The sequence below is a fragment of the Camelus bactrianus genome, chromosome 18 (genome assembly GCF_048773025.1).
Source record: "Camelus bactrianus isolate YW-2024 breed Bactrian camel chromosome 18, ASM4877302v1, whole genome shotgun sequence".
Taxonomy (NCBI): domain Eukaryota; kingdom Metazoa; phylum Chordata; class Mammalia; order Artiodactyla; family Camelidae; genus Camelus; species Camelus bactrianus.
In genome coordinates, this window is record NC_133556.1 from 23338475 (window position 1) to 23351445 (window position 12971).

General features: G+C 41.8%; 1 protein-coding gene and 1 non-coding gene across 6 annotated transcripts; both read right to left on the minus strand.

The window, feature by feature from the left end:
- Positions 1-102: 102 nt before the first annotated feature.
- On the minus strand, positions 103-12532 carry MPV17L (MPV17 mitochondrial inner membrane protein like). Of its 5 annotated transcripts, none has more exons than XR_012500352.1 (5): positions 12133-12530; positions 9371-9479; positions 6873-7088; positions 6096-6125; positions 2322-2425 (listed from the first exon to the last, which is right to left on the minus strand). XR_012500352.1 is itself a non-coding variant. In XM_074346306.1 (4 exons), exons 1-4 carry the CDS (start codon positions 12440-12442, stop codon positions 5839-5841), a joined length of 591 nt encoding a protein of 196 aa, XP_074202407.1. In that variant the 5' UTR covers positions 12443-12528; the 3' UTR covers positions 126-5838. The 5 variants fall into 5 exon arrangements, 3 of the variants coding, with proteins under 3 accessions (XP_074202409.1, XP_074202407.1, XP_074202408.1); XR_012500351.1 differs by lacking the exon at positions 2322-2425 and adding an exon at positions 5911-6018; XM_074346306.1 differs by lacking the exon at positions 6873-7088 and having other exon boundaries at positions 126-6018; positions 9409-9479; positions 12133-12528.
- On the minus strand, positions 1295-1367 carry TRNAA-AGC (transfer RNA alanine (anticodon AGC)). Its single transcript has one exon. It is a non-coding gene; the product is annotated as a tRNA-Ala (tRNA).
- Positions 12533-12971: the final 439 nt, after the last annotated feature.

The window sequence follows — 12971 nt, forward strand, 5'->3', positions numbered from 1 at the left end:
ATAAAGATGATTAGGAAAGATAACAGGATGTAAATCTCATTTCCTTTAATATTTCCCAGAATATTCATACCACCAATAACACAAAACAGCCAGAGTCATTTGCAGTATTTAACTAAAATTCATTTATTTTTCATTACACGAAATCACATTGCACCCAAAATTTTATATCCATACATAACGTTTAAATTTTGAAGTGAAACAACTGGTATTGCTTTTACAAGCCTTTCCACCCAAAATATGAAAAAAGAGTAGTCTAGCTCCATGGCTCAGAGGGACAGGACACAGATATGAGTATTAAAAAATGAACAAATAGTTATTCATCGTGAATACTAAAAAGGCAGTATTCAGACATAGCAGGTGTCTGAGCAACTATCTGACCTCAGTATCGAGGTAGAGTATCAGTCTTGACCGAGCCCTTCACTAGGAAGCATAATCAAGCACTGAGATGGTCTCAGCTCCAAAACGGCTTACCGTCTAACTGGAATTAATTCTCAGTCCCCCATATTCACAGAATTCACAACCTACATCTCCCATCCACTGTCAACCTAAAGTGAAAATGTAGTCAGTTCTGTTATTTGGCAATGACCTGGCTATCTGGCTGAATTTCCATTTTCAGGTCATACAGATGTGTTGTCCTATACAGAGGAGTATGAGTGGAGTAGGAGTGGATGACCACCTGCATATTATGATTTCAGGGCTCCCAGAAAGTGATGTGCAGAGTAAATCTGTAACAGTTGTGAGCTGGTGGTCATCACCCACAGGCAGCCACAGAGCATGAACCACAAACTATGGAATACTAACATACATAAAGGGGGGATATTATTCAGGGTTCTCCAGAGAGACAGAAGCAATAGGATTGTGTGTAGAGAGAAAGAGATTTATTATAAGGCTTGGCTCACATGATTATGCGGGCAAGGCTCAAATTCTGCAGGGCGAGGCAGCAAGCTGGACACCCCAGAGAATTTAATTAAGTTCCATGCTGAGTCTGTAGGTCTGAGAACCAGGCAAGCTGACACTGCAGCTCCCATGTGAAGGCCGACAGGCTTGAGACACAGGAAGAGCCTATGTTTCAAGTCCAAAGGTAGGAAAAAAGCCAATGTCCCAGTTTGAAGGCAGTTGGGCAGTAAGAATTCTATTACCTGGGAGGAGGCCAGTCTTTTTGTTCGATTCAGGCCTTCAACTGAGTGGACGAGGCCTTAGGCAGGACAATCTGCTTGACTCAGTCTCCCAATTTAAATACTTTTGGGGGTAGGGGGAGGTAATCAGGTTTGTTTGTTTGTTTGTTTATTTCTAATGGAGGTACTGGGGATTGAACCCAGGACCTCATGCATGCTAGGCATGCACTCTACCACTGAGCTATACCCTCCCCACCCCCAATTTAAATACTAATCTCATCCAAAAACACTTTCAGGGAAACACCCAGAGTAATTTTTGACCAAATAACCCTGTGGCCCAGTCAAGTTGACTCATAAAATTAACCATCACAAAGGGTAATTTAGTGGTTTGGAGAAGGCCCAACTACCATGATTTTATCCAATTCTCAAAAACAAACAATACAGGCTTTGCAGAGCTGGGGAGGGGTGTGAAGAGATGGTTTTTGGAGGTTATGTCAGGGCATCAAAGCCCACAAGTCTTAACCATCTCCAAGAAAACACAATTTTCTAGGCCTGGGGCCAAAGCATGTGAAGGTCTGGGCTGTGCTGAGCGTAAGACAGGACAGCTGCCTGAATACAGGGTGAAGATGAAAGGACCATCAGTCCAGACTCCTCAGCACCAGTCTGGGCCGAAGAAAATGACAGATGAGAAATCCACAAATTACCTTCAGTCACTCAACAGTGTTAGAGTTTCCACCATGTGCTGGACACTGTGTGGGACGTTTCAGAGACAAATATGAATAAGAAATATATTCTTCCTTCCAGTAGCTCAGTCCGGTAGGGAATACAAACATGCAAACAGATAAAGATCATCCATTGTGGAAAGTTTCACAATACATTGCAATGATCTTTGCCTGGCTGGTGTTTCGTTTTTTGTTTTTTTTTTTCTTCAATTTTTTAGTTGAAGTGCATGGCTGGTTTTAATGCAATGGGAAGTGAACGTCATAATGTAAAGTGTATCAGAAGTCTCCTGACAAAAATATACCCTTTTTTTCTACCTCCTTTCAGCACAGCAATAGTTCCTAAAATTCCATCCAGAGATTCGTTTTTGTTAGCAATTAAAAAAAAACAAAACAACTTAGCCATAAAGGCTGTAATCCGCATCTCAGTGAGTTAGCTTAATAAACCTACTTTTCTAAATGTAGCTCAAGTCAGTCACAGGAGAGAATGGGAGTTTGGAGAGGTGAGGAAGAGATGAGATCTGATCTGGAAGATACAGCACTAAGTTGGAGAGAATGCAGGACAGGGCATCCAGAAGAACGGGAGGATCTCTGAAAAGAAAGTGGACACCGCAAGGTCAAAATCTTCTGGCACGAGAACCCATCAGGTTTCTAACACTTTCAGAAGATGAACCTAATTGCAAATAGAAGCTGCCTCCAGAATGTTCCCTCACTTCAAAATTCTCTCTAGGGCTGATCCTTCTTCCTTTTCTCCCCTCTGGGGGAAGAAATTCCAAAATAGGGGTCTCTGCTACCATCTCTCTAAAGCATAGCTGTCATGTGACTTAAGTAGGCTGGTCCCTATAACCTCATCACAATTATTCTGCCCCCTCCCGCCAGCCCCCAGTGTCTGGGTGGCCGTGGCTGGGGAGGGATGAAGTACAGGAGAAGGGGGCTTATTATGGCCACTCAACAGGGAAAGAGGACAGAAGGTATGGACGAATAAAGATTTAAGGAAAGACAGACTTACAATGGGGAAGAGAACTAAAAAAAGATACGCTTTTAACTGATAAATACCAATAATGTTAGTCAGCTGTAAACCATTCCCTTTTATTCACTTGGTTGGCTGCTGTTTACAGCTCTTCATCCGTTATCCTTTATCTTTAAAGTCCAGATTTCCCCTTTCACTTAATGGCCATTGACAGTATTAAAAGAATAATTTTCTGTAAATCAACTACACTTCAATATAAACAAATAAATAAATAAAAACATTTTTTAATATTTTTTTTGGAGGGGGGAAGTAATCAGGTTTATTCATTTGATAGAGGTACTGGGGATTGAACCCAGGACCTCATGCATGCTAAGTATGCACTCTACCACTGAGCTATATCCTACGCACCTCAATAGTTTTTTAATTGCATTTTCTGTGATTTGGTTTCTAAATATCGGTAAAACTAGATTAAATGTAGCCAATGCAAAGTCATGATCTTCAGGCACAAAAATCCATTAACTTTCTAATTCTTTCAGGAGATGAACATAATTTTAAACAAAAGCTGCCTCCAGAATATATTGTTAAGCATGTTCTGGATATAAGTGGTTTTGGCAAACACCCTGCAGAAGTTCACATAAAATTCCACTCAACGTAAACTGCCCATCTTGCAAAAGAAAATATTTTTCAATAGCTTCAAATGAATCCTAAAGGATGACGATTCTTAGAAGAGATATAAAGAAAGTATATGAAAGTATATAGCAATAATGGATGAGTTAGAAATTGTAGTTCTGGGTTATCTACCTTAATTAAAGAGACTACTTTTTTTTGTTTTTGTTTTTTTTTTTTTTTTTGCTAACCTGAAGAGACTTTTAGTTCGGTTTTGGTTAACATAGTTGATCTGGAGGCCCTACTTAGATACAACCTGAACACCAAAGTTAAATCTCTTTATCAATACATTTTATAGTAAAAGAAATAAAACATTTTCTTCGAAGTATTAAAAACCAAAATTGGAATTATCACTGAAGTACTAGAATGGGAAAATGTTTCCCTCTTTGAACTAAATCTTTTGTAGTTGTAATTCCTTTCATCCATTAAACAGTTTTCTTATTTTGGCCCCAAAAGCATCCATACAAATAAGATAAAATTTTCCTAAAGCACCCTTCATTTTTATGAACCCTTAAATGCCAAATTTCACTGACTGTGTACTGGACAAATAATCAGTCACTTTGTCCGCTGAATCACCTTTCTGATAGATTTTGAGGAAAGTATTTTTACATGCCACTCCCATGCTTGGTATTAGAAAATTTTAAACACATGCAAACTCTCACATTGCCTAATTCTTTCCAACCAAACCAAACTATGATATAGATAAAGGAATGACTTTCATTAATTTTCCTAGAAATGAAAAAGACTGATAGGTTTGCAAATTATGCATCATTTTTAATTACAAGTAAGCTGGACAGAAGCATCTGCATTATTCAAAGCTGAGGCACAGTCACTAGTCTGGATGTACTTTTTAAATAGTAAAACATGTCATGTATTGTGAAATAGCTTTTCTGTTGTATCAACTACTTTTAAAACTATGCAAAACACAAATTATTTTAGAAATAAACTATTTAGAAGTTTCCTTACTGTTGTCCTAATAATGTAAAATATATTAACACCTATTAAATTGAAATAAATCATATACTTAGAAGTTATATACTTATGACATATAAATTTATATTACAATTTATATAAATTATATGCTTAAAATATTTAGGAATACATTCTTAAGTTAATCTTAAATATAAATTCTGAAGATAAATATATTAACATCTCAGCACTTCACATCCTTACATTTGTGAAACACTCCACTGGAAGCAACAGAATAGTGATGCGATTCTTGGATGAAAATTGCTAAAACTTCTTGAATTATTCACATAATTCTTAAACCCACTGGTTTTGAAGTTAGAAAAACTGAGTAAATCTGAAAAACTGGATTGAGTTTCTCATGTCTGCCTTAAAGATTACCTATAAAGATTTGTTAAAGCACTAATTTAAAAATAGGACATCACTGTGAATTTTGGGGTAACTATTTTCCCTGGAACTTTATGAAATAGAATTCTTCCTTCCAAAAGAAAACTTAATTTTTTTTAGACACTTCAGTCAATATATTTCTTTTAAAAGCCAAATACTTTTTATATTTCTTTTTTTTTTTTCAAAATTTCTTTCTTTTTTTTTATTTTTTAGGGGGAGGTAATTAGGTCTACTTATTTAAAATTTTTAGAGGTGGTGATGAGAAGAATTGAATCCAAGACCTTGTGTATGCTAAGCATGCGCTCTACCACTTGAGCTATACCCTCCCCCTCCTTTTGTATATTTCGTATGTCAAGGAAATTCAATGTTTAGCCAAGTAAATATGCTGAAGGCTAAAAAGCATTAAAGAATATTTAAAAACTATAAAAGTAGAAGACATCAGCCAAATACATTCTGTACAGAACACAATGATCATACACAGTTTTGTTTTGTTTTGTTTTTTGATATAAAATGTACTTGCAGAACCTTAGTATCAGCATAACAATAAGTTACACAGTATTTTAGGGGAAAACCTGGTGATTCAATCTTCCTGATCGAATTCTGTGTAAACAGAAATTTACTATAAGGACTCTTTTTGTTATAAAAGGTAATCTGATCCAAAAGTGTTTAGGAGATAACCTGAGACTTCAGAGGAGAGATGTATACAATCAAAATGGGGGTTCCTTAAATCAACTGGCAATAAAATATTAGGCTAGAAATAGTGATTGTAAAACGCCACTTTGCCACTGTTATTGATAGTAGCCAAAGTATTAGAGAAGTAATCCTTTCAGCTTAGAATGGGAAAAAAGGGAGATGCGAATAAAATTGAAAGTTATCATCACTAGTTAAGAAACAATCGAGTCTATAGAATAGTAATTCTTCAAAATGGAGTACACAAGTGGTAAGCGAAGTATTTCATCTGCAGTCAATCCACTGCCTTTAAAAAAGTAGTCACTTTCAGGGAGTTCTCAACTTGTCACTTCTGTGGGGCCTTTTCAACCTCACGTGTCCCCTTTATACAAAGGAGAGTGAAAGCTGACTTCAATGTGCCATCACCACCCTGTTGTGAGAAGCAGAGGAAGGTGGCCCACAGAAAACCACAGAGTCCAGTGTAAGTTGTTCTCCAGTGAACGGGAACAAGGCTGAAGTTGGCCAGCTGTAACATAGAGACAGTCTTAGGGCTCCACATAAACCAAACCCACCAGTTAGCACTCTAAGTGGTTTGAAACTCACCTGTACAAAAGGCCAGTACATCAGACCACTCTGGAATAAAGAAAAACTTTATTAGAATGCCTTTTAATCACACGAAACAATCACACAGTTCATTCCATAAAGCATTAAGAAAGCCACGCAGCTGGAATGTGGAGGTGGTGTTATATTTCAGGCTAAGCTGATTAAATTAGACTATTTATGGTCTCTCGAGTGGAAGAGGGTGGGGAGTTGTACAAAAAGCTGTTAGGCACAAGCATAAAGATTTTTATTAGCTATATTCACAGATCTACAATTAAAAGTCTACCAGAATCAGGACCAATTCCAGAAGGCAACTGCTTTTAAAATAACAACATGTTATTTGTATATTATAATTTTCCTGTTTGCCCAAGCAAATGATGCAGGGATATATTTATAAAATACAGGATCATTACTGAATTTTTAAAACTATAGACCAAACCATTCTTTATGGTGATTTGCTAATAATATATTCTAACTATTTCATGCTATAGAATAAGTTTAGCTTTTAAGATGGATTTATTTTAACAGGCTTTAACCTATACTTATTGACAAAAAGGTCATTATTATGGATTTTTTTTGAAAGATAGAGGTCTTAATATGTAAATTATATCTTTAAAAAAAAAACCTAGAGATTTTTCAAATAGTCCCTATGACAATGTAATATAAAGGTGGTATTGTTTTTTCTTTTCTTACCAATTTTTATTTTCTAAAGTTTCTACGATAAACTGTTGCAATAAAAGCTATTAAAAGTTTAAAGTATATACTCATTTAAGAACTTACTACTTTAGGAAAAGCTATCAGAAGATTAAAGCCATCCAAACATGACTTCACTTCTTCACAGCAGTTTTCTTCCTGCAGGGTGTAGCATCACCTAACGTGCAGTTGGTCTTGGTCTTCTGTGCCATTCCCCACAAAAAGCAAAAGGGCTCCTCAGAGAAATGGCTGATTCCAGGACCAGGGCAGGGCAGGTAAATGTACCAGACGAACCTAGAACATCTTTTATGACTTAATGTAAGGAAGTGGCTTTAAAAAAAAAAAGGATGGGAGTAGGGGTTTGTCCAAAGGACATAGGAGCCAACCTGAAGGGACTCTCATGGCCCAAATCTGGGGTATCTGCACACCAAAAATAATCAAACACAGCAATGAATTATTAGCCATTGGAAAAAATGGGAATCCCTGAATCCATGCTGATAACAGAGAAATAAGCAAATAAACAACTAGGAGAGAAAAGTGGGCTCTTGCTTAGAGGATGCTGAGTGACACCCAGCAAATGTGGGTGGGTCACCCTTGGATATGTCCTTGCCCACTACCCCTACCTCCAATCAATCAAGACCTGCCAATTCTGCCTAAGTATTTCTCAAATCATTCTTCTTCCTACTGCTTATTTCTTATGTGAACTTGGTTACAATAACCCCATAGCTGGTTTGTTTGTTTGACTGATTGATTTTTATGGAAGTACTGGGGATTGAACCCAGGACCTCATGCATACTGAGCATGCACTCTACCACTGAGCTGTCCCCTCCCCCTAAGTCTTGTTCTGGGAGATCTTCAGGAAAGTCCCCAAATGGTGCTAAGCAACAGATGGCTGGTACCCTCTTTCTTCTCAGGAGGATCGATTCAACTGACTCATCTGGAACCACTGTTTTTTAAAAAGGGGTGCAGAAGTCCCCATGTTTCTGCCCAAGAAAGATAGCCTGTGTGTCTTTGCTAAGGTAGGAGAATCTGAAACATCCGCAAATCCTTGCTGAAAGCCCCTTTTCTTTCATAATTCTGCTTGCTTGGTCTTCGTATGAACGTCAGATGTACCTATCACCACAGGATCTATGACATAATGGGAAAACCTGTTCCTTTTTCCAAAATAAAGCAGAAGAAAATCACATTTGGATGTCACCCTGGGCTCACAATTTTTGCTCCAAGGTAAGTAACAAGAGTCCTGATTGAGGTGGGGGGAGGGGAGAATATAGCTCAGTGGTACGGAGCTGAGCATGCACGGAGTCCTGGGTTCAATCCCTAGTACCTTCATTTAAAAATAAACAAACAAATCTAATTATTCCCCCTCTGTAAATAAATAAATAATTTAAAAAAAAAAAAAGAGTTCTGAGCATTTTCCCCCTGGAAACAAGAAGGAACTGTCCTCGGGTAGAGAGGCCCAGGGGAAGCATGTGGCTTCCACCCTCCTCATCACTTGCCTCCAGCCATCAAGCGGGTGATGCTGGTTCTGACACTCAGGATCTTTCAACAGAAGATGCTAGAAGCAGAGCAGGTGATAGCTGGGGGTGGCACGGCACTGCTTTTGATAGGGAATTAAGTAGATGTGAAGCCCTAAGCCAGTCTGTGCACACTCTGGAATGCTGAAAATTCACCTCGTTGTCTTTAATAGAATCAAACATGCTCTAGACCAGCGCTGGAAAGCATCCCTGACTTTGCCAGGCCTTGAGGACACTGCTCAGTAAATCTTCATTGAATAACTGAATTATTTGTTGGACTGGATTATATGTATTTGTACTGGGCACACAGTGCAACAGTTGACTTGCTTCAAGCCTAGGAATAACCCTAGGAAACATCTTCCTTCTCTGTAAATACCTGTGTGATATTAAGAAGGTGCCTTTCATAGGGACTCAACAGAATGCACACCTGGAAACATTGGCTCTAAATGTGGGAACAATTCCATTATGCCACTCACATTCTACTATTCCTTTTTTTTTTTTAATTATAGTCGGTTTACAATGTTGTGTTAATTTCTGGTGTACAGCATAGGGATTCAGTTACACATATATATATTCCTTTTCATGTTCTTTTTCATTATAGGCTATTACAAGGTATTGAATATAATTCCCTATGCTATACAGTAGGATCTTGCTGTTTATCTATTTTATATATAGTATTTAGTATCTGCAAATCCTGAACTTTCAGTGTATCCCTCTACCTGTCCCTTTCCCCTTGGTAACCATTAAGTTTGTTTTCTAGGTCTATGAGTCTGTTTCTGTTTTGTAAATAAGTTCATTTGTGTCATTTCTACTATTCCTATTTTGCAATAACCTATTTGGCTCCAAAATTTACTGTGATCACTAACAAGAGTAAATATAAGAACGTCAGAGGTCACTGTGAACACTGAATAAAATTCAGAGACACTCACATAGAACCACTCTTAAAGCTCCTCATTCAACTATATCGAAACAAATTTAAGATCTGTCAAAACATTATACCCTTGTGCCAACCAACTGGAGCCCTAATTTAAGAATATTTTTATTAAAATGTATTTAACATGAAAAAGATACAAAGAGATCTTGGTTGCTTCTTCAAAAGTCTGTCTTACCATATATGTATTCCAGAATTTCTGTCTCAGGTCCAAAAATATGTCGTCCTTTCGCTGGAGAATACTCATACCTATTTGCAAAAACAAACACCAAAAATATTTTAAAAGAGTCAATAGGAAGAATCCTGTATAAGAGGTTCATGTTCAAGTTTTCTATTCCAGTATGCAAGGTAACCACCACTCTCACTCTCTCGCTATGTCCCTTCTGGCCCAACAGTGAAAACAGAAGATAATCTCCATCCTAAAACTAGGTATATTTTAAAGCAATGATAAGTATTAAGTGAGAAAAGCAGGGCACAAAGTATAGCAGAATGATTTTTTTTTAAGCTGTAAGAGAAGTCACAAAACCCACAATGTTAGCGTAGTGGGACTATTTGGTGACTTTTCCTCTCTCCCTTCAAAACGTTTTGTGAAATGTTTAAAATTTTTAAATTTAATTGCCGCCTTTTACAAAAAGGCTGCAGGACCTTGGGTGTTCCAGCAACTACAGACTTTCCATCAAAGAAGCTTTCTAATTGGAATCTGAAAGCAGGACACCAATTCAGCGTTCCGAAAAACATCTGGAAAACTTTCAAGAACCCTGAAAAGGAATTCAGGGAGCAAAGACAAAACCTTCCTATTTTTAGGAAGGGTGTAAAAATAAAGAATGCTTTAAAAATTCTCCCCCAACTAGGATTAAGAGGAAAGGAAAATAAGATCTTTTTGATCAATTGCAGGGGGTTCTTAGAACGGGACTCATAAGAAAACCCAGCCCAGTTTATCGGTAATATCTCCTTCCACTTACCCAGTACTAATTAAGGGCTAAGCTCGTTAGGTTCTTTCACATGACCCTCCTAGCCCTCAGCTGAGGATGGTAGAGTTACAGAGGAGGAAGAGCTTGGGGAGGTTGACAGCGGTCCAAGTCCAACCTAAGTGTGGATTCCAAGCCAGACTTCGCAATCTCAACTACTCTAGCTCCCAAGGGGCCCCAGCACAAAGATACAGGCAATTTCCAAGTCTGAAGTGCTTTAAACATGCAACTCACCCCCTGCCCCCTTACCCCTTTTTTAATTTGAGGAGAAGGAAACCGGGGCCCAGAAATCGGAAAAGCAAAGCAAAGAAGCAGTGTGGGCAGGAATCCATTTCAGGGTGCCCTGGGCTTGACCCATAGGCCCCAGAAGCCCTGTTCCTGCAGCACCTTTCCGGTTTCAAGCACGCTGAAACCTCCATCGGAATGAAGACCATGCCATGGATTGTGTTGTCTTCAGACAAGTTATTTATCCCCTTTGAGCCTCAGTTTCTAAATCTGTAACATAGGAATAAAGTATCTGCCTCACTGGGATTGTTTGAGGATTAAATGGGAATCTGATTACTAAACGCCCAGCCCCCAGGCTCCCAATCCCTTCATGAAGAGGCCACTGCAGTAGTAGGCAGGAGAAACTGGTTTGCAAATCTGGTCTGGAAGTCACACCCTGGGACCAGCCAGAGATCTGATAAACTAGGCAGCTCCTGCTCTCAGGTCTTCTGTCTCCTGACCTCACTGACCCCATCGGCCATCTGGCCGGCTGGCACTGCATCAGGCATGTTTCCTGTGCAGTTGGACTCTGGCCCCCCCAAATAAGACTCACAGGGCAGTGGAGGTTCCTTCAAGGTCGTGACTTGACCACTTTGACCAGGTTAGAAAAAAGTACCAACAGCCAATGCCAAGGTCAGGCCCAGGGCCCTTGAATTTTCTTGGAGGATGGGTGCTTCTCCCCTGCCCACTCCCTTCCAGGAGATAGAAAATGCTATGAAGATGAAGGCCACAGAGCCCCTTCTATTGTTTTTAGAATTTAGGGCCCCAAGGAAGGTTCCCAAAGTCAGGCTCTCAGGCTCCAGGCTGGACTTTCGGAGGAGGGGGTTCCCTGGGACACTCACAGGTATAGAATCCTCTCGTGGCAGGGGTCTGAAGTCTCTTCACATATTCTGTGGGTTTTGACCCTAAGGGGATGGGGTCCCCCTCCCTCCACCAGGCAGGTAAATCTTGTTAGCAAAGCAGGACTATGGCCCCGAGCATACATTTTTCTGAGAAAGTAGGCCAGACCTCAGATTCCACCGGCTCTGCCCCTACAGTTCTGAATCCCCTCACATTTTGTGCCTGAGTTGGAAAGGAGGCCGCTAGCCCCAGACAGGAATTTTCCAAGGAGCAGGACAACTCCCACCCCACAACTTGGTCACAGGGGTTGCAGCTGCTATGGTAACTAGCTGGGGATCTCATCATTTCCATGGATCTTTTTCAAGAGGAAATAAACCCCAGCCCTGCTTCTCTCAGTTCCAGCCTAGCCCCTGGCCCCCTGACACCTACAGACCCAGACCACGTGCAACCTCAGCATCCCAAAGAAGACCCTGGCCCCTGGATCCCTGCCCTGCTGGACCCAGGCCCCCTAACCCCTGGCCTCTCCAGCAACCACCTCTCAACTTCTTCCCCCTCAATCTGTCTAATCCACGGTCCCCAGACATCTTAGCCCTTGCACCTCGACCTCCATCCTCGGCCCCGACCTTCCCACTCCCCTCAAACCCTGGTCCCTGGCCCCCAGGCCACAGGCTCCTGCCATGTCCCAGCTCCTTGAACCCCCGGCTTCAGTCCCCTAGTCCTGGCTCCCGGCCCTGTCACCAGATCCAGCCCCTTCCCCCAGCTCCAGCCCCGGGACCCACCCCCACCCCCTCAATCCCCATCACATCCCCACACCCCACCAGGCTCCTCACCAGCGTAGAAGGCAGAGATCGCCACCGGCCCGCCGAGCGCCTGGTCGCACAGCACCTTGGCCAGGACCGCACGCGGCGCGCGGCCTGGCATTGCGCGCTCCAGCAGGCGCAGCCACACGTAGTTGAAGTTTGCGTGGAAGGCCACGGCCACGGTGGCCACGCGCCGCGTCTGCTGCCAGTCGGCGGGGCCACCCCTCAGGCGCTGCTGCAGCGCATCGCCAGCCGAGAAGAGCGCGGTGTAGAGCAGCACGTTCGTGGGCCACGGGTAACGCCGGACGGCGCGCGGGAGCGCCCGCCACCAGCCCGCCATGCCCCGGCCCTGGGCGCCCGCCAGCCACCGCCGCCGGCTCCCGGGCCACGCCCGGCGCCCCTGGCCCCCGGCCTCCCGCGCGCCGCCTCCCGCCACCTGCACCTGCCTCCTCCGGATGCTGGAAAGCGATTGGGCGCCCCGCGCACACCCAACCCGCGCCGTCCAATCCCGTGGCCACTGGTGACCATGGGGGCTGAGCTTTTGAAACGCGGCTGGTGCGCATAAGGCACGGTCCCCTTACGTGAAATGTCCACAATAGGCAAATCCATAGGGACCGAGAGTAGGCTGATCATGGGCTGGGCGACGGGCAGCGATGTAAAGTGACTGCTCGCTGGGTGCGGGGTTCTTTTTTGCGGTGATGAAATGTTTTGTAATTAGTGATAACAGTTGCAGGGAAAACCATTGAATACACTTTAAAATGGTGAATTGTATGGTATGGGAATTGTATCTCAAAACAAACGAACAAAAAGGTTAAAAGGGGGGGTGGGGGGGAATTGAGGGGGGAAAAAAGAAGAGCTACCAAAACTCA